Source organism: Plasmodium vinckei (assembly GCF_900681995.1).
Source record: "Plasmodium vinckei vinckei genome assembly, chromosome: PVVCY_13".
In the NCBI taxonomy this organism is placed as follows: Eukaryota; Apicomplexa; class Aconoidasida; order Haemosporida; family Plasmodiidae; genus Plasmodium; species Plasmodium vinckei.
In genome coordinates, this window is record NC_051305.1 from 2,093,417 (window position 1) to 2,120,315 (window position 26,899).

The window sequence follows — 26,899 nt, forward strand, 5'->3', positions numbered from 1 at the left end:
ATTATACAAATATAAAATAATTGAACCATATATATTATTATATATATATATATATATATGTTTGTTTATTTTATAACTCTTGAAGAATAAGTGTATATTGTTTGTACGTTATTTATGGGAATACATAGGGGGATAACGTCTATATTTTTTGAACAGCATAAAGAATAACATTTTTACACAGATTTTTCAAATACTTATTGAGAAAAGCTGCTAAAATAGTTTCGCACTTATCTTATACCCATCCAAAAATCAGAAGAATATAAAGAGTTGCTTATTTAATTAATTTGGCTAGTCCCGTGATTATTGTTTCTTTATTATACTCAAAAGAGGCACACACATATTCACAATACCCTTTTAGGAAATAGTCCAATTGAATTTTCATGAAATATTTATTTATATATTTCTTTTGAAGAAAATAAGTTTATTTCAAAATAGCTAATCAAATTAAAGTCTAAAAAAATGAATGACGTAAAACAGATACTAATCGATGAAATAAGGAGGAACTTGGCTTATACGAAATTACCAGGACCAATAATGAGTTTAAAAGACATTTTAACATTAAGCCAAGAACAGGAATCTCAATTTAACAAAGAAGTTCATGATTTAGGGTTACATGTAAATAGTATCCATCATAACCCAACCCCATCATTTTTATATGAAATGGCTTTAAAATATGAAAAAAATTCATATATAACAAGTACAGGAGCATTGTGTTGTACATCTGGTGAAAAGACAGGCAGGTCACCATCAGATAAAAGGATTGTAAAAGAGAGTAGTTCCGAAGATGATATATGGTGGGGTAATGTCAATATACCAATAAAAGAGAAATCTTATGAAATAAACAAGAGTCGAGCTATAGATTATTTAAATTTACAGCCAAATTTATATGTAATAGATGCATATGCAGGTTGGGATGAAAGTTGTCGAATAAAAATCCGTGTTATAACATCTCGAGCATATCATGCATTGTATATGTTAAATATGTTAATACCACCCAAAACAGAAGAAGAAATTCAAAATTTTGTACCAGACTTTATTATATATAATGCTGGTGATTTTCCATCAAATAGATTAACAGAAGGTATGTCTAGTAAAACATCAGTGATATTAAATTTCGGTGCAATGGATATGGTAATATTAGGAACACAATATGCGGGTGAAATGAAAAAAGGTATATTAACATTATTTATGTATAAAATGCCAAAAGAAAATAAATTACCATTACATTCATCATGTAATGTAGGTAAAAAAAATGATGTTACATTATTCTTTGGTTTATCGGGTACTGGTAAGACAACACTATCGGCAGATTCAAATAGATATTTAATTGGAGATGATGAACATGTATGGACAGATAATGGAATATTTAATGTAGAAGGTGGTTGTTATGCTAAATGTAAAGGACTATCTAAAAGCCACGAACCTGAAATATTTCAAGCTATTAAATTTGGAGCAATATTAGAAAATGTTATTATGGATCCTATAACTAGAGATGTAGATTATAATAATTGTTCAATTACTGAAAATACTAGATGTGCTTATCCATTATCTTATATTGAAAATGCTAAAATACCTGCATATATTAATAGTCATCCAAAAAATATAATTCTTTTAACATGTGATGCTTTTGGTGTTATACCACCTTTATCAAAATTAAATGTTTATCAAATGATGTATCATTTTGTTAGTGGATATACAAGTAAAATGGCAGGAACCGAAGATAATATATTAAAACCGACAGCTACTTTCTCTTCTTGTTATGCTGCCCCATTTTTAGCTTTACACCCGATGGTATATGCAAGAATGTTAGCAGATAAGTATGAAAAGCATAAGCCAAATGTTTGGTTATTAAATACAGGATGGATATATGGTGCTTATGGATCAGGAAATGGAGAAAGAATTCCATTAAAATATACCCGTTTGTTAGTTGATTATATACATGATGATAAACTAAACAATATTAAATATAAGCAAACTCCAATTTTTAATTTTAGTATACCTGAACATTTAGAAGGAATTCCAGATGAAGTATTAGATCCCCTTATTGGATGGAAAAATAAAGAAGATTACAATACCAGTTTGAAAACCTTAGCTCAAGAGTTCATTACAAATTTCAATTTATATTCAGACAAAGCAGACCCATCTATTTTATCTGGAGGACCCACCATTTAATCGAATTTAATAGACGAGTTCTTGGTAGATAAAACTTTTTTTTTGGGGGTTGTCTCTTTTTTTTTTTTTAAAATACAGTATGGAAATTATTTGTATATTTTTATATAGCCATGACTGCATTTCGAATTTGTTGAGATAAAAAAATTTAATATAATTCCCCATAATGTAACTTTTAATTGTGTTTGACATTCGACCGATTTATTAGTTTTATGGATGAATATTTTTTAATTAATTTTTTTAATTCGATTTTTTTTTTTTGAAAAAAAGAAAATATATGGATTTTATTTTGGTGATATATGATCTATGTGTGAATATAATTAAATGTTTTATTTTATTAGTGATTGAGATATGCTTCAAGTATATGTGTAATTAGATAGATCATATTGCTAATGACCTTATTTTATTTCCATATTTATATTTGTAACTATATGTATATTCATCCGTGTATGAACTGCTATATATTTTTACATAGCTACTTGAAAACTAATTAAAAATAGACTTTAATAAATCTATAATTATAAAAAAATCAAAGAATTGAAGAAATGTGCTAGTAACTCGAGAAAATACTTTCAATCTATTTTTTGGATAATTAAAAAATAAATTGAAATAAAAGTTTTACAAAAGTATGGTAACTTAACTATGGTTATACATTTCTTATTAATGTGATAATGTATAATTAAATTTTTTTTTTAACTGATTTAATATTTTTTATGTTACAACTCGAACGAGTCATATTTTTGAGTTTATAAAATTTAAGAAAATCATAAATTTTGTTAAACGAAATAAAAGACAAAATAAACTAAAACAAAAGGTAACAAAAAATGAAAATAAAAAGGTTAAGAGAAATTATTTGAAAAAAAGAGGAAATAAATAATACAAGAATAGAGATTTATTTAGTATTTTGCTTGTCCTCGTTTGGTATATTCCTTTTTGAAGATTGAAGCAATTTTTTCCTGTGTTCTATTGCCAATTTTCTAGCTTGTAAGAAGCCAAATGTTTTAACTAAAAATTTTTTATCACGCCTTTTTTTATTTATAGTACAACTAACAACCCAAGCATTTGCATGGGAATCATAATGTACCCCAACAATTCTTGGCAATTTTTTTGAAATATCTGAACAATCTTTAATAAATGTTTTTTGATGTTTCCAATTAAGAACTTCTTCACGAGTATTTAAATAATTTTCAAAGGAATAAATATCAGCATATTTTGTTTCAATTTGATTAATATTATCAAAAAAAGAATCAGATAGCCATTGAGAATTTAGTAGAATAAAAATTCCAAGATGTTCTTCTTTTTTACTTACTTTTTTAAACACATAATTATTTACTTCTTTATTATTAAATAGTTCATTATAATGTTTTTTTAAATAACAGTCTTGTAAATTGTTGTCACATAAAAAACTGTATATATCTTTGTTCATCGATTGTTTGGAGATATTTGGATGAATAAATGCATTATTATGATTATTATTTCCTATATGTTCGTGCTCATAATAAAGATGAGGTATATTTTTTGTTTCACTGCCTAATTCCGTCATATTTTCATTTTCATCCTTACTAGAGTAATAATTTTTATCTATATATTCCGGAGTGGTATCATTATCAAATATGTTTGATGTTGTTAATGGGATGGTAATTGCATCATGTGTTTTTTCATTATTCAGTTTATCATCTAATTCAACTTTATGCTCTATATAGTTTGGCATACAAAAATCATTAAAAGAATTTCCCATATTTTCTCTTTCTACTGAATTAGGGGATTTACTTCTACTATCGAAATTTATATCACAATAAGTATTCAAAAGGTGGGAATTATTATTGATATTAAATTGGTTAGTCATATTATCTGTATTTTGGAAATCTATGTTTAATTGCTTCCTTTTTTTGGTTTCATCGTCTGTGAAATATAATGGTATATTTTTTTTTTCAGCATCAACAGTATTATTAGAAAAAAATATTTGATCAATAGGGGTATGTTCAATCGGAGTGCTAGCACCATTTTCTTTGTCATTAAAATTGGTATTCGTTTCAATATTATTATTCCATGTGTTTGAAGAATGTAAGGAATTCCCTTGGCCTAGATCTATGGATGTGGGATTAGTAGATTCATTTGTTTCATCGATTTTGTGACATGCCTCAAAATTTTGAAATATATCTAATGAACTAATTTGCTCATACTCACCAGGGAATATTGAATCATAATAAGAAGTAAGAGCTGGATTGTTATTAATTTTTTTATATAGGGTATTATTTTTAAGGACATAAGATGAAGGCGAGAAAAAATAAAATAAATTTTCTAATGATATAATATTTTCATTAGAATAATCTAAAAGGTTATAACTTTTTGATTCTAAATCATTTTCTAAAATTAGATCAATAACACCTGAAATATTTATAGGTCTAAATGCATATTTATTTAATAAAATATAATAACATTCTATACATTTTGCTCTAGCTCTTTCAAAACCATATTTTCGAACTGAAAAAGATATAATAACTTCTTTGTTGTTTTGATTTAAAAATAATACAACCCATAAAAAATATCCTGATAAATAAACAATACCTTTTGGTAATGTAAAAAGTTTTGATTTTTTTGAAAAATAGTTTCTTGTTCCTATTAATAAATTTATAGGTTCAATATCATTAGTTATTTTGTTATGTATTTCTATTGGTATATAATTTAATACATTTTGTTTATCTTCTGAATTTAAATATATATTTTTCATTTCATTAAAATAAATAATTTTTCCATAACATACTAAAAATTCTTCATATCTTTTATAATGCTCAATATAATCATTTACAGTCCCATTATAAATAATAGAATTTGCATTAAGTTCTTTATTAATGATTTTATTTTCATATTTATCATCAAATTCATTGCAAATATTCATATTAATATTTTTATTAAATATCAAACTGTTTAAAAATGTGTGCATTTTTGTTAAATGATATACAAAACTTTTTCGAAATAAAATAGATAATGCTTTTGATTCTTTAAATCCATAATCGTCTATTTGAAATAATTTTTTTTTTTTTTTATCATCTACATCTATATATGTAAAACACCAGGCTTTTTTATATTTTATAAAATTTACTCCTTTAAATTTGCTTGTCAGTTGTTTATCTTTTTCTTCATATTTATCATTATTGAAGTTTATATAATTATTTTCACCATCTTCATAATTATTTTTTCTACAATTATCATCATCATCTGAGTTTTCCTTTTTCTTTTTTTTCTTACTTTTTTTTGTAGTATATTTAAGTATACAAAATATTTTATAGCTAAATATGTATAAAAAATGTATAGGGAATATCATACACATCCATGAAGTATTTACTTTTTTTTCAAAAATTAATTGAAGATCTCTAATTTGTTCTTTTCGTTTATTTGCTATTTTGTTAGGTATGTTGTTTTTTGTTTTTTTACATGTTTTATTTTGTGCTTGTTCGATTTCATCATCTGTATTGTCATTAGTCTGGGTTTTAGTTACCTTCAATTTTATTAAGTATGATTTATAAAAAGCTTCAATTTTTTTTCTAAAATAATCATGATATATATCTTCTAACCCATCTAATTCTAATAAAACCCATTCTTTGTTAAATTTTAAAAACATTATAAATATTTTTTTCTCTTCTTCATTTGTATAGTTACATTTATTCATGTAGTTAAGTAATGTCTCTTTATATACATAATAACTTTTATCATCAATATCTATATTTTCTATAAACATTCTTCTTTTTTTGTTTATTGTTTCTTTTTTGTTATCTTTTTCGTATCCTTGAATATTGTTTTGAGTATTTTCATTTGGGGGGGTAGCACATCTCTCTTCATACAGCTCTTTGTCATTTTTTTCCTCCACATATTGATCCATATTTTTCCATTTTCTATGTTCCCATATTTGTTTTCCATCTGTTTTTTTCTCATCCTTATCATGGTCATTATAATTGATACCAACATTTTCATATTGTGCATTTATTTCATCTTTATACATTTGCTCTTTCTGTAAATTTACGTCATTTTTTGCAATTCCAAATAGGTTATTTATTATTTCTTCTTCGTTATTTTTTTCTTCCAAAAAATTGTATAAAATGGATGATCCATTTGCACCGAGATTGACCGAATCGTTGGCTTTATCTTCTGAGTCCCCACAATGGGGTCTCATTCCTTCAAAATTTTCCTTTTCACCATTTGATATAATTTCATCACATTTTATAACATCTCTTTTTCTTTTTTTTTTATTATCTAACTGTTTAAGTGACAAGTTATTTTCGTCATTACCATAGTTGTAAGTCGAATTTAAGGCATCATAAGAATGGTCATTTTTTTTGTTACTATTTATATAATATTCATTGTTGAGATCAATATTTTGTATTGTTTCGGCTTCTTCAATTTGTACTATATTTATTTTGTAATTATTTGGATAGCAATTTTTATAACTTATTTCAGTGTTTACAGCTTTTGATAGATCATCCTCATTTTTTTCATTTTGAGAAGTATGGATATCATTAGCATAAAAAGAATTACTATCATTATCTTCTTTTCTATTTTTCGATAATGACTCTTCATATGGCACATTTAAAAAACTATTTTTTACTTGAGAATCCTCATAATTGTTTTTTTTAGTGATATATATTTCATGGGGATCTTGATTTTGCATTTCTATATCTTTTAATGTTTCATTCCCAATTTGATTATCGAAGTTTATATCATTATTAGATGTGTTTTTTCCTTCTTCATAGGTTTGGCAATAAATATTATGAACATTTTCTTCATTTGAATTATCATTATCATTTAAAGTAACCATATTATTTTTATTTTTTATTCCCTTTTTTCGTTTATTGGAAGTTTCGATGGTATCTTTTTTATTTATTATATCATTTTGATTTGAAATATCAGTTTGGTTATTTTCTTTATTGAATAAATTTAAAAAGGCATTAACATAAAATATATCTCTGTTATTATTTTGGTCAGGTGTTTCTTGAGTATTATTATTAGTATTTTTTTCATCATATACATAATTAAAATTTTCATCAATATTATCATTTAATATCGAATTAAATTCATCTCTTGCTTTAACAGAAAAAATATATGCATGAGAATCTGGACTTAAATTTTTGACCCTCCATTCTATACATTTTTTTTTTGCTAATAGGTTTCCATATTTTAATGAAGAGAAAAATTTTTTATATCTAACTCCATCTTTATATACAAATGTTGACCATCCATTTCTGGTTGGATCATAAGAAATACCTCTATATTTTTTTCCAATTAATTGATTTGTTATTTCAAGCATTTTTTTTAGTTTTTTTTTATTTATATCATTTATTTGATTTGTATCCATATCTTGGGTTTTAACGAGACTATTTGTGTCATTTTGTTCAAATTGATCAATGTTGCTACTGCATTTGTTAAGTTTGTCTATCCCTACTTTAAAATTTTCTAAAGGCATATTTTCTTCTTTGCTTTTTAAAACATTTTTCGTATAATTTTCTATATATTTCTTTTTATTCAACTCTTTTTCCATTGTGTATATCATTTGGTTTCGATATTCACTATCACTGCTGTTTGTTGATATGTAGTTTTTATTTTCTAATACTTCATCTCTATTATATTCCTTAGTTATTTTATAATTATCATCATAATTTTTTGGAGTATCAGAATGAGTATGATAATTTGAAATAAATTCATCTTTGTTAGTATTTATACAACTGTTTGTGTTATTATTGATTGGGAAATTATTATTTTCATTTAAGTTAATAAATGAGTTTGTATAATGAGGATTGGAAGGTTGAATTTCATTTTTTGTATCAGTACATTTTGCATTTTTCATCTGATCTATTGATTGCATTTCGTTATTTTTTAAATCATTATAATTTGTTAAATCATTAAAATAATTACTACTATTGTTGTTATAATAGTTTGTATTATTATCTGATTTGTTCATATCAAGCATTTGAGTATTACCCATTCTATTATCGCAATTTATATTAGATTCTGGAATATTATATTTCTTCGAATTGAGATAAATATATTTATTTGACATTAAATTTTCAGGACTGTTATTATTTATATTTTGTAAAAATTTGGTATTATAATTGTCAATATGCATTTGCAAATTGTCTAAGGAAATGGTATTTATTTGGTTGTTAATATTATGATTAAATTGTTGATTATTAATAATATTATTTGAAAGGTATTTTATATGTTCATTATGTTGATTAGTTTGTTTATCAGATTTTTTATTTGAATAATAGTTGATATCATATTGAATAGAATTATTATTAGGCATAGGCTGTGTATTTAAATTGTTAGTATAATAAATATTATTTTCATTTTTTTCATTTATATCATTATATATAAACGAATTACTATTTCTTTTATTTAATATATTATATGAGTTATTATTATCTACAAAAGATTCAAGATATTGATTTTCTTCATTTTGGGAAATGCTATTAATATATTGATCAGAATTATTTATTATATTAAGATAATTACTTTGGTTATCATTACAGTTCGATTTGTTGCATATAGTACTATCATTTATTTTATTTGCATTTCTATCCTCATGGGGTGTGTTCATAATATTTTTTATATTACTTATATTGCCTTCAGTATGGCTATTACTATTACTATCTTTATAATTAGTTGTATAAGAAAAATTATCATTAGGCTTATCATCTTTTCCATTATTTTTGGTATATTGATAATTATTGTGATAATTTTCATTGCAATTATTGTTAAAAATGTTATTTGTAAAATAGTTTTGTTGCATTAATTTAGTGTGATTTATATTTACATTATTGGATGGAAAATAATAATTTTCTTTGTTATATGTTTGTTGGGGATCATTTTTTTGGTCTTTATAAATAATAAAGTTTCGATTTATATTTCCATTTTTACTACTATTATTTTCATAACAATTTGAAGTCGATTTTCTTAGGTTTAAAACGCCCACTTCTTTTTCATTTTCAACTTTTGTAGGATATATTTTCTGATGTTGTTCTAAATTATTATACGGTGAAAATTTTGTATCGGGATTTATCATAGTATTGTCTTGGTTCTTCTTCTCATTTTGTAAAAGGATGTTGTTTTTGGAATATATTTCATTTGTGCCAGTTAAATTGGAGCTTATATAATAATTGTTTCCCTCTTTATTAGCATCAAACTTTTCATCCATGTTTGCATATATATTTTTTGATTCACTGATATTATAAGCATTATTTTCTTCATAAAAAAATAAATTATTTTTATTGTTAAATATATTTAAATTTATATCATTCTCTTCATTCTGATGTATATTAGGGATTGGTGTTAATGTGTCAATTTGTTCTGTTTCGATATTATTATTTGGTCCCTTATATTTAGATATATTTATATGATCTTGATCAGGAAATGATTTCCCTTCACAAATCTCACTTATTGGTATTAACTGATAATTATACATTTGCTCTAAATTATTTAATTCGGTATGTTTATTTGTTGGATCGAAGTTTCGAAGTTGTGCCAAATTATTTTGTCCCATTATTTTTCCCTTAAGTGAGTAACTTCCATATTTCGATAAACTATTGTATATATTTTCTGATAAAAATAAAAAGTTTTTAAAAATATTATCTGCATAATTTAAATCGGATATTATACTCGTATTTATATTTTCATTTGTAAAAATAGTATTATTACTCATTCCATTTAATATTTGTTTATTGTCTTCGATATATTTTTTATTATTTTCACTAAAGATTGTATTTGGAAATAATTTAAATATATCAGAATTTTGTCTACTAGATATATTAATATGATTATCATCATACTTGTTCATATCACCAAAATGAGAAAATTGGGTATTTGGCTCTCCAAATTCATTATTCGAAACAAAAGTGTTACTAGCTAATGCCATATAGTTACCATATACATTTAAATTTTTTATTTTATTATATACTTCTTTCAATTCATATTTTATTGCATCCACAATTTTTTGAGAATCATCTTCTAACATTGAATCATTCATAATATCCAATTTTTCAAAGGAACTAATATTATCATCAAGAGTATCACTTTTTTCATCTTTAGTGTTAATATTATTTTTTTCTAAATTATCATATGTAACTATTTGTTCATTTCCCCATGTATTATTCTCACTTATATCAAGCTTATTATTTTCGTGGGACTCATTTTTTTCGTCTTCTTTTCCTGCATTATTATTTTGATTATCATCATTCCCAACATCAACTGCATTTTTATCATGCAGATTTTCACCATTGGGGTCAGAATTAATTTGAACAATTGGAAATCCAGGATCGGCATTTATATAACAAGTTTTACATGCATTATCATTTGTTGATTTAGTTGTATTGTCGCATTTTTCTCCTTCCTTATCATTATTTATATCTTTTGAAAATTTTATAAAATTCGATATATTATTAACTGAACTCATTATATTTTCCAATTTTTGATTTATTTGGAATAAATGACGTTCGATAATATAATTATTTTTATACCCTTCTTCATGGGGAGCACAATAACTATTTCTAAGTTTACCATGATCATTACTACCCGTTGATAAAATAGCTGAATCTTGAGTTAAAAGTATATTATTATTATTTTGTGGATCTATATTCTTCGTGGGGTTATTTAGCAAAGTTCCTCTTTTAATATACTGACATAAGTGTTCTTTTTCATTTATTTTATTTTCACGAACACGGTAATAATTTAATGAATCGGTTACATGTTTTTTGGTATATCCTCTTTTTTCTGAATGGTTTATTTGATCATTATTTATTTGTAGTAATATGTTAGAAAAATTGTAGATAATTTTTTGATATATTATATAAATGGTTAGATGCAATTTATGTAATTGGGATGCATATTTTTTACCAAAATATAACCATATTTGCAAAGGTGGAAAAATAGGAGGTTCTGGTAAAAAAATTGATATCAATTCTTTAATATATGAATATTTATCACTATAATATGAAGAATTGTATATATTTTTTATATCACTTGAATTATTTTTTGATAATATTTCACTAGCTAATATAAATATTAAATTTCTATTACTTAATAGTTTAGTATATAATAAGCGTAATGACTTAATATAATAATCTACATATGAAAAATATTCTTTTATTTTTGGAAAATTTTTTAAAAGTTTTTTATTTTTCATGTGTTTTAAATTAAATAATACCATATTATCTATATCATTATTTTGTTGAGTTATTATTTCTTTATTTTCACATCGTTCAGTTTCAAAAGTATTATTACATTCTATATGTTCATCATTTGGTATGTTGTTTGGGATATCCCCATGGTTAATTTTTACACTATCACGTACATTGTTTATACTGTTTAAAAATGATTGTAAATAAAAATTATATATATTTTTTCTTTGCTGTTCCATATCTTCAAAATATTTATCATTATTATTATACGCACCATCATGATCCTCTTTGAGTAGACTAAGTTCATATGAATGTGCTACATCATTATTTTTATTTTCGTTTTGTTTATTAAAATTAGTGAAGTTATTAAAATTTTGTTCATTATCTAAACTTATACAGTTGTTGAAATAATGGGTATTTATATTGGCGTCCTCTTTTTTAATATTGTATTCTTCTAATTTATTAATTTGGTTATTTTTATTTATTTCATTTTTTGAAGGTAAATTTACAAAACAATAAGTTTGTAAAGTCTTTTCCGAATCAGTATAACCACTGGGCATATTAGATTCTTTGTAATTATTTTGTTCATATTCATTAATGTTAGAATAATTTCGTTGAAAAATATCAGAAGAATTGTTATTACAAATGGGTTTATTATCATCCCAATAACTAACATTTTCTGTTTTTTCCATTTTAAATTTGTCTGGTGAATTTACCATACCATAATTAAAATTATGGCCATACTTATTATAATTATTATATACTATATTTGTATAAGTAGAATTGTTTAACTCATTACTATGATTAACAAGTTGCGGTTTATTTATTTGTGTGTTTTTTTCTCCATTAAATATATTCAATGAACTCGTATCTTGATAATATTTAGGATTAAAAATCGGTGTATCAGTTTTTGTATTATTTATTTTTAAATCATCATTATTAGTTGAATTTCGGAATTTGTTATCCATGCCCATATTATCAAGGATTGGCATATTCCTGTTATCATTTACTTCATTTCTATAATTTTCGAAATTATTAGACTTTTGGTTGTTATCTTTGGTCTTATTAGTATTTGTTTGTCCACTGTGAGACATAAAATCAAAGTTATTCTGTAAATTATGTTTTTCACTGTCATAAATAATGTTATTTTGCGCATTCAATATGTTATTATGTAACGAATCTGTTTGCCTATAGTTATTTTGGTTAATTTTTTCATATGCATTAACTTGTCCCATGCTATTATTTACGATGCAATTAAAACTATTAGTTGAACTTACGATATGAGGTAATTCCATATTTCTATTTGTCACCTCATTTTTTAAAACATTTGAGGTTTTTTCAATATAGTTATCATTCCCTAAACAATTGGAACTATTTATTTTATAATTATTATCATTAATATAACTATTATTATAATCAACGAGGTTAGATGGCTGACGTGATAAAATTTCTCTATTTATATACAACGGGTTTTGAGGGTTATTGTTTACATAACAATTATTATTATAAATAAAAGTAGGGCCCCCTTCAATAGGTTTGTTGTTGGAATTACTATTTTTAACATTGTTGAAGCCAAATTCATTTCGCATGTTGCTAATATTTGTATCAGCATATGAATTACGCTTCATATAATCTAGGTAAGGATATGTAGAATGCATTTCAGATATAGAAAATTTATTATATGGTAAAAAATCATTTCCGTTTTGTTTTATTATATGATTATTTGAAGTATCAATATGATTAGTAATATTCGTTGGATATTCATTATTATTTATATAGTTAATAAATTGAATGTTATCCAATGGATTTATATTATCACTTATTAAATTATTTTTATTTATATTAAAAAATGTATTGAAATGTGCATTACTTTCATTATTACCACTGGATGATGTTCTTATATTATTCACTTCATTTATATTTACACAATTTCCCTTTATATATATATCTTTTTTCATATTGTGTTCATTTTTTTTGTCGAAAATATTATTATTCTCAAAAAAATTAGAACTTTTATAATTAATATTACTATTCAATAACGGCATTGTGCTACAGGAAGAGTTTATATTTTCATTAATATAACCTTCATTCCCTTGAGTCACTATTTTATTTTTTGTTATTTCTTTATTATGATCATTATTTATAGAATAAAATCCATTGTTGTTTGTAGAATCATTAAAAGGCAACTGATGGGAATTCATCACATTTTGTTTTTGATATTTTAAACTGTTAAAGGTGTTATGCTTCAATCGGTTATTATTATTATCATCAAGTTTTGTTTTAAAATGAACATGATTTATCTCATCTTTACTTAATTCATTATAAATGCCTGTGGTACTATTTTGTTTCGTTTGGGGCCTATCCATTCCATTTAATTGGTTTTGCATTTTCTTTTTTTCATATATACATTTTTTCCCCTCTTCTTGTCTTTTTATTAAACATAGAAGAAGAAAAAAAATGCGAAAAAATAAAATATGTTTGATTTTCGTTCATTATGAAGTCATAATGTACGATATTGTAATGAGAAACCAAAACAAATAAACATAAATATGCAGATTTATGTATATATAGGGAAATATATGACAATTATATCCCTATTGTTTGTTTTATTTTAATAGGCATATTTTTCAATATATAATTTGTTTTTGAAAAAATGATGATATATTGTAGGTCGGAGTAATATGAAATATTTTGATCAAATTTTTCTTATATATAGAATTAAAAAAAATCATGATTTAAAGGAATTATTTTATGATAATTATTGTTTTGTATTATTCCTTTTTAATAGTTCAGGTTTTTAAAATATAATTTTTATTATTTTAATTTTTTTTTATTAAGCATATTTTTAATAACAAATATGAAAGAAAAAATTTCAGGTATTTTTTTTAATTATTTTGGCTATGTATACTGTCCTTTTTTCCCTCCTATATGATGTGAAACAAACAAATTCCTGCAATCCCTTTTTGAAAATGAAAAAAAAATGAGTAATACAATTTTAATATTTTAAAATAATTTTTTTTATAAAAAATATTTTTGGGAATATTGTTTCATTTTATTTTTCATATTTAAATCATGTTTATTTTATTAAAATTTTGGAGGCATTGTTAATATATATTATATGTTATATATTATTAAAATGCAGATTTATACAAGCATATGTTACATAGATATAATATGTATATCTCTTATGTATTTTATTTTATAAGATAAATAAATAAATTTAAGCATGTATAAATAATCATACGTTATGCATATGAGATAAAAATATTATAAATGAAAAAAATATTATGCTATTGTTTTCTGTAAAGTTAAAAATTTGAAGAGGTTATAATAAAAGGTGACACCTTATACATATTTTTATGTATTTGAAAATATATGATATTATATGCCTTTCCACATATTTTTTATGTATTAACAAATAATTTTTTTTTCTTTTTAATATATTTCATGCATAAGGAAAGTCTTTTATTATTTTTTCAAAATGAGAAAGCAATGATGTATAGAACAAGACATTTAAATATGCAACTAAATGAATACAATATGGAGATGCATATAATATGCATATTTATATGCCACTATTTATATAACCCTCATAATGATAAATACATTAATTATTTCTCTATGGTTTTTTATAATTATTCGAATCGAAACATGAATTTCTTGTATACAACATCGCTTTAAAAATGTGCCAAATTAAAATGAATAAAGAGAATTGATATTTTCAATATTTATGTATCATCCCATACATTTATTACATAAAAAAAAATAATAATAAAACATAAATGAAAAGATAAAATGTTAAAAGGCCTATGCTTAAATATTGGTATTATTTTCCGAATATAAATCGGTGTTTTTACCTATATATTATGTGTAATTGAATATTGTCGACTTTAAAGACAATAAAATGAGAAATAAAAGTATTTCACTTATATTTGTTGGTAAAAGTTATTGGTGTAAAAAGAAAAAAAAATAACAAATAATAATTATCCTAATTTATAAGGAAGAAAAAATAAATATTATATGCATGAAAACGCCCCCATAAATTAGGGTTTGTAATTTAATTTCAATTATAACACATAAGTATAAATACATATATATATATACTAATACTTATTTATATAGATATATAAACGTAGACCTTACAAAAAAATTCATAAATAAAATAAATAAAACAGAATATTCTTCCAGCACATTCTGTTCTATTAATGTTATGTTATTGTGGTTGTAAAACGATAATTTTAAGGTATTTGTAAATTTTACAATAATTATATGTAATTATATGATAGGAAATAATAATTTTGATTGATTTTCAGATTCCTTAATATCTTATTTGTGTAACAAATATAGTGATAATATTATTGTCGTTAACACCAAATATCGTAACAATATTATTTCATATATGAATGTAAAATATTTGTGAATATATTGAGATATCATATCATGCTATATCGTGGGTGATCTTTCGAAAAACTCATAGGGTCTCCAACTATTTTGTAGTCCAATTTTTGCCCTAAGAAATTAACTTCGGTTTGTTTTTTGTTTAAACACCTAGATGGATCTTCTTCATCGACATATTCTGAAGAAGATAAATAATCATGCTCTGGACTAAATCTATAATCATTAAAATCGTCTGTTTTATTTGAATAATTAATGGTTCGTTTGCTTGCACTATTATTAGAAGAAACATATTCTTCAGATGTATTTTCTTTTGTTGTGTTTGTGGAATTTCCTTTTTTACTTTCTAAATCATAATAATTTTGATTTGCGCTTACGGCTTTAGTTGGTGTTTCAAGGTAATTATTAAAAAATTCACTAGTACTTGCACTACCACAACTTATTTTTTTTAATTTTTTAATTTGAAAAAAAGGTGATGAATTCATAAAATTATTAAATAAGGTGTCATCATTATTTTCAGTACATATATTTTCTCTTTTCATTTTTTTTATTGATGGGACTTGTGATGTGTTGTTGTAATTTTCAGATCTATCAAATATATTGGATCCTGGTGTGTTATCGAATCCAGTAAAACCTTTCGTATCATTGCCATCAAAAAATGAAGTTATACTATGACGATTAAAATTGTGATTTCCATTGATTAGGTTAGCATTATTGTTTATGTTCATGGAATTTGTATTGGTCCAATTATCATTATTATAATTATTATGGTCTAAATTGTTATTATAAATATCATCTTTATAAAAAGAAAAATTTTCCTGATTATGTTCATTACTATAAAATAAACTATATGCTTTTCTTTTTTTCTTTTTATTTAAGGTATTATTCGCATGTTCATTCACTATAACATTTATTAGGTTACTATTAAAATTATTAAATCCAACAACTTTTGTGAGCTCATTACTGCTACAAGTATCTTCTATATCATTCCAATCTTTAAAAAGCTCAGGATTTTCGGATTGTTTAATCCAGGCTTTAATGTAGTTATCTTCTTTGAATTCTTCATAATGCAAATTATTATTCATTTTTATATTTTATTTATTCGATTGTTGATTCGGTATATTATGGTTATTTAGCACGTTTTCTGCAGTTGTATGATGTTGTTTCTGTCGATATGCATATATTTTTAGTATTCACTTTTTTATGTATAAATTTGGAGGATATATATAATAATCTATAATATATTCCTTATTATTTTAACTAATTCATTATTGTCAATCAAAACTATTTATGCAAAAGTACTTAGAAAAAAAACTAATGTGAAACAAAAAATAGGATTGATAAAATTGTTGTTATATAAATAAATGGATATACATTTCCTTTTTAGTGGAGATTTAATGCATAGGAGCAAGTAGGTATATATCTAACTGCGAATAGAGGAATATGTGCAAATTAATATATGTATAGATGCATATGCGCATATTTATATGGTTAAAAACAAAAAGGATAAAATGAATAGAAGTAGTTAAACAGCGTCTAATGATTTTTGTATAATATGTTTATAATTTAAAACAACAAAAATTTATAGAAGTTTCAATTTTTGAACATAAAAAAATCTTATTAAAAAAAAAACAATGTTAAAAAACAAAAATGATAAAATGCATTTATATATGCATTTTTCAAAATGGTGCAATCGAATGTAATCTAAATACATAAATTTGTATATTTTATAATTCAGTATAAAGTGAAATGCACTAAAAAATATATATATTACATAAAAATAATGAAATACAATGAAATGCAAGGTGGTTGTATATTACTCGTTTTCGATTGTTTACTTTCTTTTTTTATGGTCTGTTCTATTATTATTTTATTTTTCCCTGTGTTTGTTTTGGAATTTTATAACATTAGCATGTAGTATATGCAGATGTGCTTTATTTTTTATATATTTTTTTATGGTGCAAACATTTTTATTGTCTAAATTATTCTGCAAGCATGTATACATAAAAATTTTACGAAAAATACATATACAAATACAAAATGTATATATACTAATACTCTTGTATCTATGCACGAAGATACATTTATGTCTATGCAGTAAATGTTTTGTACATGGAATGATATGAATTATATCTATGCATGGAATGTTTATATCGATGCAAAGGAATACAAAATATATTCTATGCATTCATACACACGCATGATTGAATTGCATTTGTACGCATGCATACATATTCACTAATATACATTTATATATATAATACATATTTATACACACAAAATATATAATATAAGTTGGCAGTTAAATACCTTATATTTTTTTATACACCATTTTGGAAGCATTATATTACACATTAATGTGCTGATATATATCTTTATATGTATTTACCCAAACATGAATAAAGCATATATTATTATAAACATCTAGTAATATACTATATGTATTATGCATTTTTTACTTTATATTAATATAATTGCATTTCATTGTATAAAATTAAAAAAATTAAAAGTGATACTATCAAAAAAAATATATAAGAATTGTAATCATAAAAAAAAAGAAAAAAAAATGGATAGCGATATTGACAACTAAAAAACACTAAATTATTTTACATGAAAGTAAGATGGGTGCCTAATGGAATTTTTTTTAAATAATGAAAAAAAATATGTGCATAAACTCCAAAATAAAATATGCATTTATAATTGCATATATGCATGACTGTATAAATGGAAATAAAGCATTACGATAAATGTTATGGACAACAATACAATGGATAAAAAATGGATGTTTTAATAAAATAAAAATATATTAACAAAAATAATAAAAAAAATAAAAAGAAAAAACACACATTTCTGTATCTAAGTTTATAGTTCAGACAATGGTAATTTTGGTTCACAGTGTCATTTAATTATTTCGTTAGTCTTATTGTGTAATAAACTATCAATATATTTTGTTTAACTATATATATAATATTTTTACTTTTCATTCAACTGTATAAGTATAAGAATAACTTATAATTTTTCCAATGTAAATTATATGAAAATTTCATGTTATGAAGGAACAAATTTTAATGATACATATGTAAGTAGTATGTGTGGTTGCATGTATCATCGCATATATATAATATAATATGTATGCATTTTCTTGGTTTATGTATAAATAAATGAAAGATAAAATATTAAAAACGTCTTATCAATTATATGTGGTTATATTAAGCAAGGGTTTTATTGATATAATACATTTCATATTTAGTGATGGGACATATAAATTAATTTTACGTTCACAAAGATATATTCTTAAGTTTATTTTCCTTCGTATTGAATTCAAATTTACTTGATATAATGGATGTAATGCATATATATATTTTATATAAACATGTATAATGTTATTGTACAATTTTTTTTTCATGTATTATACAATAATTTTTATGCCTTAATAATTTTTTTTCTAAATGCACGTGTGCATCCTTTTATTTCATGTATTTTATTATCGTTAAAATAAAGCATGTAAATGTATTTATATGCATGATAGCACATACGAAACAAGTATGTAAGCCCTATGCATATGCATAGGCATATGAACATTTAATGTAATCATTTTTATGAAATACATAAAAAATATGCACTTACATTTATGTACATGTATACGACTCTTAAAACAAACAAAAGTGCGTAAAATTATAAAAACATAAGCATATAATTAAATATGTATATGCCTTTACATCAATCAGGCCATCAATAAGCATACACAATTTCACAGCAAATACAGAAAATAAAGCAAAGCATAATTATTATGTGGTAATAATATGTTTATATTATTAATGTTCTTTAGGACACTTCCATTGAACTATTTTGTTATAAATCAATTTAGCTTTCATGGTAATGAAAATAAAAATGAAACACATGATAAAATGCGTAAACAGGGGAAAAAGCGTAATAAATAATATCTTGGAATGTGTTTTATGTATCATCTTTAACTATTTTTTAATTAATTTAAAAAAATATATATTTAAAATGTATGATTTTAATTAACTTTGTCAGCGTATTTCTGGCTGCATTTAGTGGGCTTTCACCACTGTGGTATATTTTAGTAATATTTATTATTTGTATGTTTTAAGACACAAACATGCTTTTTACTGAAATCAATTAAATATAGAATTAACATTATTTTTAAAAAAATTAATTTGGGTCTTTATTTTATACCCTTATATTTTAATTTTCAGGCATTTTCAATAAATTATTTTTTTTAAAGCATAAAAGATTAAAAAAAAATATGTAATATAAAAATATTTATAGAATCGATAATCCAAAATATTTTTGTATTTATTTTTAGGAAATATAAATTAATAGCATTAACTATAGATCACTTTATTTATACACGCGCCTTACGAGCATTAATTTTATATACTTCATTTTTTAAATTTCTATATACTATTATTTTAAAAATTTTTATTAACTACTATTTTTTTTAATTATTATCATTATTATTTTAATTATTATTTTGCTGTTATTTTTTAAGCAATTTTGGGAATATTTTTGTGGGTATAACATATGAGGATGATAAGTTTAAAAAAAAATTTAAGAAATTGAAAAAATAGGAATGTCATATCTTATTTGGTTTAGCAGTCATAATAAGTATGACGAATTAAAAATTCTTGAATTAAAATCGTTGTTAGAAACTTTTGGGTATTATTGTAATATATCCTTAAATGGGGAAGAACTAAATTTAAAAAAAAATAACTATGCGGGAGAAACATATATAAAAATAAATAAACTACAAGGAAATGTTTCGATTGAAAATATATGGAAAAATGTCTTATCAAGAAGTATTTTAACAAAAGGGGTTGTTGAAATATGGGGGGAAGGAGGTACATATGATGAACTATTAGTAAATTTAAAAACAAAAAATGATTTATTTGAAAGTACTTTAAATAATAAAAAATGGTGTTTTCATTTTCATGCATATGGTAAAATAATAAATCAAGAAGAAAAGGTAAAAAAAATGGATATGTTTAATATTTATGTAGAAAAATATAAAAATATAGATATATTAAATCCACATGTTCAATTAGCCATATTTGAAGAACATGATAAAGAATCTAAAGGAATTTTAAATAAAATTTATTTCGGTAAATGTATTGCTCTGAGGAAGTTTAATCCATCATTAATTTATAATAAAGATAGCAATGATAATATTTGCATTAGTGATAAAAAAGAATGCGATAATTGTAACAATGATACTAACATTAATGAAAAAAAAAAAATTGAAAATAACAATAGGAAAACATGGTGGGCACATTATGCCCTAAACAAAAGACGTATATTAGGGCCAACTACAACTGATAATGAATTAGCCTTTATTATGTGTAATATTGCAAAAATAAAAAAGGGTGATATAGTGTTAGACCCTTTTGTTGGTTCAGGAGGATTACTAATTGCATCTTCTGTTTTTAATGCTATATGTATAGGTAATGATATTGACATAAGATTATTAAAAGGTTATAAATTATCTTATTTAAACCCTCACATGAAACATAAAAGTAATAAAAAAACAATATTTGAAAATTTTAAACAATATAATTTAAATAGCCCAGAAATATTAGTAGCTGACAATTCTAATCCTGTTTGGAATTTTTTTCATAAACCGTGGATTGATGCTATAGTAACAGATCCGCCATATGGCAATAGAGCAACTGTTCGTATGTCTATAAAAACCGAAAAAAACAAAAAAACAAATAAAATTGAAAATGAAAATTCCGAGGATATAACTAATGACAGTATTTCTAATAATTATATAGACGCCCTCCAAAATAATAATAGCCATGTTGAAAATTCGGAATATACTAATAATATTACTATTTCTAGTTCTGTCACAGAATCTAGTAATAATGATAAAATGGGCAAAATAAAATCATTAACAAATACTAAAACGGTTACCTATTCTTGCGCCTTAGCTGTAAAAGACCTTCTAACCATTGCCTCGAAAACACTTGTTGACAATGGCATGCTTGTTTTTTTATTTCCAGTGCAATTTGAAACAATGCAAGAAGAAATGGAAATACTAAAACATGAGGATTTTTATTTAATATCATATGGTATGCAAGAATTTACCGATTACTCAGGTAGACTCATAGTTGCAATGCAAAGGAAACCTAGAATTTACTAAGTACATACACTTATGTCATATAGGGAGAGAAAACAGACACCCTTTTATTATTAATTTAACTGGGGGAAACAACAAAAAAAATAATTTTTTTTGTCAAGAAATATGTGCATATGTTTTTTTTTGTGAAGATGTATGTAATTGTTAAAATTTTTAAAGATTGCATGTGCATGGTTTATATTTGTAGCTTTATATATTTGTTTACTTTCATTTTTTATTTGTCCAAACTTTTTAAATTAGAACATAATATGTATATAACTACGAAAAAATAATAATTAAAAGTAATATTTATTATTTCACTGTTTATATAATTTTTGAGAATTTTCATTTTCATAAGCATGTACCCGCTGCAAAAAATGGCAACACTATTTTTATTTTTTACTATTTTTTTATAAATTAACATGGATATGCAAAGAACATACATTGGGTAAAATATATATGGGACCATTGAAAATTTGTGTGGGTATACTACTTATATATAGGTATTACTCGTTATCTGCGTTTTCAAATGGCAATAACTTTATAAGTAAAAAAACGAGGAAATATTTGTAAATATATTAAATTTGTATATAGTTTTTTGCAAATGAAAAAAGAGGAGAAAAAAAAATAGTAATCACTGTCTTTCTTTAAGTGCGTTCATTGCAAAGAAAAAATAATGGATGCAATAAAGAAAATATCGAAAAAAAGTGTAAAAGTATATATCTTCACATATATGTGAGGTTATATGCATATATTTTGTGAATATTTATACGTAAACAATAATACGATATGGTGATAGAAAACAAATGTGAGTAGGTTAAAAGAGTAACAGAGATATGCTATTTGCTTGCTTATGCTTAGTGATTAGGAAAAGTATAAAGTAGCTTTATGTATCTACGTAAAATGTGCATAATGCATAATGAGGATAAAAAAGTATAGGGGCCAGACTACTTTAACCTATACATTGAGCATTTCATTAATTATATAAATATTTGTATGTATGCATGATCACATTATACAATGTAAGGCATGATTATATGCCGCATGGAAATGCGAAATGAGGAGAATAAAGCAATGCATATATTACATATATTACATACAATAATACTCAACAAAGGTGCATAAACAAACAAATAAATAACATAAAAAAAAGAAAAAAAAGCAAATAGAATAAAAAATATTATAATAACGAAATGTGATTCAATATGTAAGAGTATATGAGTGAAACGGATGGAATTGTTTCCCTCCTCGAATCATAGTCAGCAGAAGCAACTATGCCCCTGTTATAAATTAGACAAAGCAATAGATCCAGGTGTAAAGAAATATTTTTTAATATTTTCTGTAATTTCAAAATTAACATTGTGTTTTTTCCACAAATCATTTAATCTATTTTCTTTATTGTTTTTTGCTTGCTCATATTTGTTTGAAATATCTTCAATTTTGTTAGATAAAGGTTGCAAGAAATTGAAAAGGTTTTTTTTTGTCTTTACTGATAGGTTCATGTTATCTTTAACAGCAAAACATGGTTTTACATGAATATCTGTAACGTATTCTGGTAATATTTCTATTAATTCTGTTATTACGTGTTCATCCATTTTGAAATCCTTATTACTTTTATATTTATCTGCAACTTTTTTAGCAAAAGTTTTTAATTCGATTACAGTGCATGTTCCCTCGACTATAAATTGATCATGAATAATTTCTGCTATCCATTTTGCATTTTCGAATTTTTTTTTTTCAGTAACTAACAATTCATATTCTTTATCAAATTCGTCCTTAATTAATTTTATAATCTTTTTTTTATGGGCCTCTTCACGTATTTGCTTCATATTATCTGTTTCTCTTTTTTTTGGAGACCCTTGTGAAGCAAATGAATTAGAAGAATTGCTATTGTTTGTGTTGAATAAAAAATTTGATTTTCTTTTATTTCTTCCTAATGGAGTTCGAGTTTTTTCCTTTTCCATTTCGTTAATAAAACTTTTATTTTTTTTTAAATCAATGGTTGCACATTTTATTGGACTATCTTGTATGACAATAAAATCGTCTGCATTGCTTTCTTGGGGTGTTCGAGCTAATTGAGCTAAAATTTTATTTTCTTCCAAAATGACAGATGGAAAAATAATTTGATTAAAATTAAAAAGTGAATGCCATTTTTTTAATTCTGAATATTTAGGAAAGTAAAAGTCTGGATTAATTTTTTTTAATAATTCTGTATGCTTAATATTTGCCCAATTAATAATTATTCTTTTTAGCATTTCTAATTTATCAGATGATGTATATTCATATATATTTTCACATTTTTCTGTATGTTCCCTTATTTGTATATCTTCGACTTTTCGTCCAGTAACATAATCTGTATATATTTCAAGATTAGCTTCATAAATTTCTTTTGTTATAACTACTTTATTTAATTGAATTAAATTTGGAGCAATCCAAGCTAATTGTTTTAACATGTCTTCAGTAAATACGCAAGATGGATTTAAATTGGCAATTTCTTGTTTTATCAATCGATAAAAAACTGGTTGATTTTTTTTATTACGTCTAGATATAATAATTAATAAATATTGATACAAATTTAATAAAGTAATAGGTGTTTTTATTACATTTTTATTAAATATATCATCTAAATCTTTTGAATATGGTTCATAAATAGTTGTTATTGGATTTTGTTTATGTTTACATAATGTTTCCATTATAATACAATCATTTGTTTTATTTGTATCTTTTTCAGTTTTTAAAACTGGATTTAATTCATAATCTATAAAATTAAATTTATTTTGTTTATTTCCGTCAGTATCATATTCACTGTCTTCTTTTTCATTACCTTGGGTTTTAGATTTTTTATAATTTCTAATAGGACTACCATTACTATGGTCTTTTTTTTTTGTATCATTTCCCGACAACGCACTTAACAATTTTTTTGTACTAAGCTTTGGACTACCATCGCCTTTTCGTTTTTTGGATTTTGGAGATTCTTTGTAATTATTTAAAAAAGAACTGTTACCATAATTCCCATAAGTGTTGCTATATGTTAAATTTCTTTCACTACTGCGATGGTTGCTACTACGAATCGAAATGCTACTATCATTTGAATTTCCCATTGTTGTAGTATTGGTAGTAATACTTGGGGCATTTTTATTAACTGATTGTGAAACGCCTCTTTTATTGGGCCATAAATTTGTTTCACAAACTACGTTAAACTTTTCAAAATATTTTCTATCATTATCACCAATTTTGTGTTTTGCTTTTTTACTATTAAATTCATGCTCACTTATTATACAAGCATTATTTTTAAAAAAACCTCTAAAATCTTCATAACTTATATCAGGATTTTTTTCGCCTGATAATGGAAATTTAGTAGGAGTAAATGTTTGGGATACAAATTTTGGTGGGTTTACATAATTATTTATAGTTATACATTTATTTCCTATTAAACTTCCATCAGGGTTTAACATATCCATTTCAGATGGAGTTTTATATTTTTTTAAAGTCGAAGGATTATCAATTCCAGAATAATAATTATGACCTACATTACTTTTTTTAGGAGTTCCCCACCCATTGCTCATAAATGAAGATGTATTATTTTCTATTTCACCATTCATTTTATTATTATAATCAAAATTATTATTTAAATTTTCACGTGAATTGTTTATATTATTACTATTTCCTTTTTGTGAATATTCATTTCTTTCTCTTTTTTTATTTAAATTGATATTATTCATAAATTCCGACTCTGTCATATTGTTAGACATTTCATCATCATCTTTTGAATCCCTATTTATCACTTCATTGGATTTGTCTTCATCACTACTATATCTATTTTCTTGATCTCGATTTCGTCCATTATTTTGATTCGCTGTAGTTTCTTTCATGGTAGTAGTATAATTTGCTACACCCATGCTTTTTTTTGTTTTATCAAATCCTCGAGGAGTCATAGATTCTTCGTCAATAATCCCATCATTCATACCCATATCAAGATTGTTTAGTTTTGACGATCGTATTGGTGTTCCGGCGTCCGAGGTCTTATTATATAATTTAGTTCCTATTTGCATTTTTTGTTTTATTGTATCCATTAAATTATTCATTTTTGATACTTTTTTTTAAGAAAAATTATTTACATAGAATGGATTAAAGGAATATGCATAAATATGTGTTTTTAATGGTATTTTTGTATCAGTTATATATAAACTGCATGTATTTTGTATGCATACATGTAAATATTCCTTCCCTTTTATGTTAATAAAATGTGTGTGCTTATTACACTTAAAAAATGTATTCTGTAGATATAATTATCATAATTTTTCAAATAAAAATAACACCAATCTTACCATAAATGCACGTTTTCATAATCTGTAATATATATGTGCAATTACTGAGTAATCTTACGAACGAAAATGTGTTAAACTGACATTTGCGATATAAATAGCATTGAGGCAAGATGGAAAAAAAATGTAAAATAAAAAGTATATATGTTTAAATATATGAATTAGTATTTTAACACATATGTGCGTGTTTGTCATATTAATTCGTTATTTAATGCGACAAAAAAAAATACGCATATTTTAGTCACAATTGTATCAGTGCGTAATAGGCACATAATATTAAGTGTAATTTCATATATTTTTTTTTTCTTTGGTTATTTTATTTTTTAAACACAATAAATTTATTTATTATCTATCTTACTAAAGTTAATATGTATAAGTCAAAAACGACGAAAAAATTAAATCCATGTTTAATCTTTTGGATTTTATGTAAAAAAGAATACGTATGAAATTTTTGTAAATAATCGGTATATATACAATATATGCATGTATATATATTAATTCGTTAATGATTAAAAACATAAAATATATGTATTTTCCTCTTTAAAAGAAAATATAAATATATACATAATATTAATAAGCTTAACGAAAAAAAAGGACATAGCAAATATATTATAATATATAATACATAAATGTGTAATATGTTACACTAAAGTAATACGTTAAAATGGGCTACACTTTAATTTTTGTTTTCTTTTAATTACTTC

At 23.7% G+C, this 26,899-nt stretch overlaps 5 protein-coding genes across 5 annotated transcripts; 2 read left to right on the top strand and 3 right to left on the bottom strand.

The window, feature by feature from the left end:
* Positions 1–459: 459 nt before the first annotated feature.
* On the top strand, positions 460–2,172 carry PVVCY_1305900 (phosphoenolpyruvate carboxykinase, putative; the record flags this gene model as incomplete). The annotated part of the gene is made up of 1 exon (XM_008624261.1): positions 460–2,172. The coding sequence occupies one exon, from the start codon at positions 460–462 to the stop codon at positions 2,170–2,172; it is 1,713 nt and encodes a 570-aa protein (XP_008622483.1).
* Positions 2,173–3,061: 889 nt separating this feature from the next.
* PVVCY_1305910 (transcription factor with AP2 domain(s), putative) lies at positions 3,062–13,723 on the bottom strand (the record flags this gene model as incomplete). The annotated part of the gene is made up of 1 exon (XM_037634794.1): positions 3,062–13,723. The coding sequence occupies one exon, from the start codon at positions 13,721–13,723 to the stop codon at positions 3,062–3,064; it is 10,662 nt and encodes a 3,553-aa protein (XP_037490841.1).
* Positions 13,724–15,769: 2,046 nt separating this feature from the next.
* PVVCY_1305920 (conserved Plasmodium protein, unknown function) lies at positions 15,770–16,816 on the bottom strand (the record flags this gene model as incomplete). The annotated part of the gene is made up of 1 exon (XM_008624263.1): positions 15,770–16,816. The coding sequence occupies one exon, from the start codon at positions 16,814–16,816 to the stop codon at positions 15,770–15,772; it is 1,047 nt and encodes a 348-aa protein (XP_008622485.1).
* A 3,512-nt stretch (positions 16,817–20,328) lies between these two features.
* Positions 20,329–21,894, top strand: PVVCY_1305930 (tRNA guanosine-2'-O-methyltransferase, putative; the record flags this gene model as incomplete). Its single annotated transcript, XM_008624264.1, has 1 exon — positions 20,329–21,894. The coding sequence occupies one exon, from the start codon at positions 20,329–20,331 to the stop codon at positions 21,892–21,894; it is 1,566 nt and encodes a 521-aa protein (XP_008622486.1).
* A 1,259-nt stretch (positions 21,895–23,153) lies between these two features.
* On the bottom strand, positions 23,154–25,955 carry PVVCY_1305940 (conserved Plasmodium protein, unknown function; the record flags this gene model as incomplete). The annotated part of the gene is made up of 1 exon (XM_008624265.1): positions 23,154–25,955. One exon carries the CDS (start codon positions 25,953–25,955, stop codon positions 23,154–23,156), a length of 2,802 nt encoding a protein of 933 aa, XP_008622487.1.
* Positions 25,956–26,899: the final 944 nt, after the last annotated feature.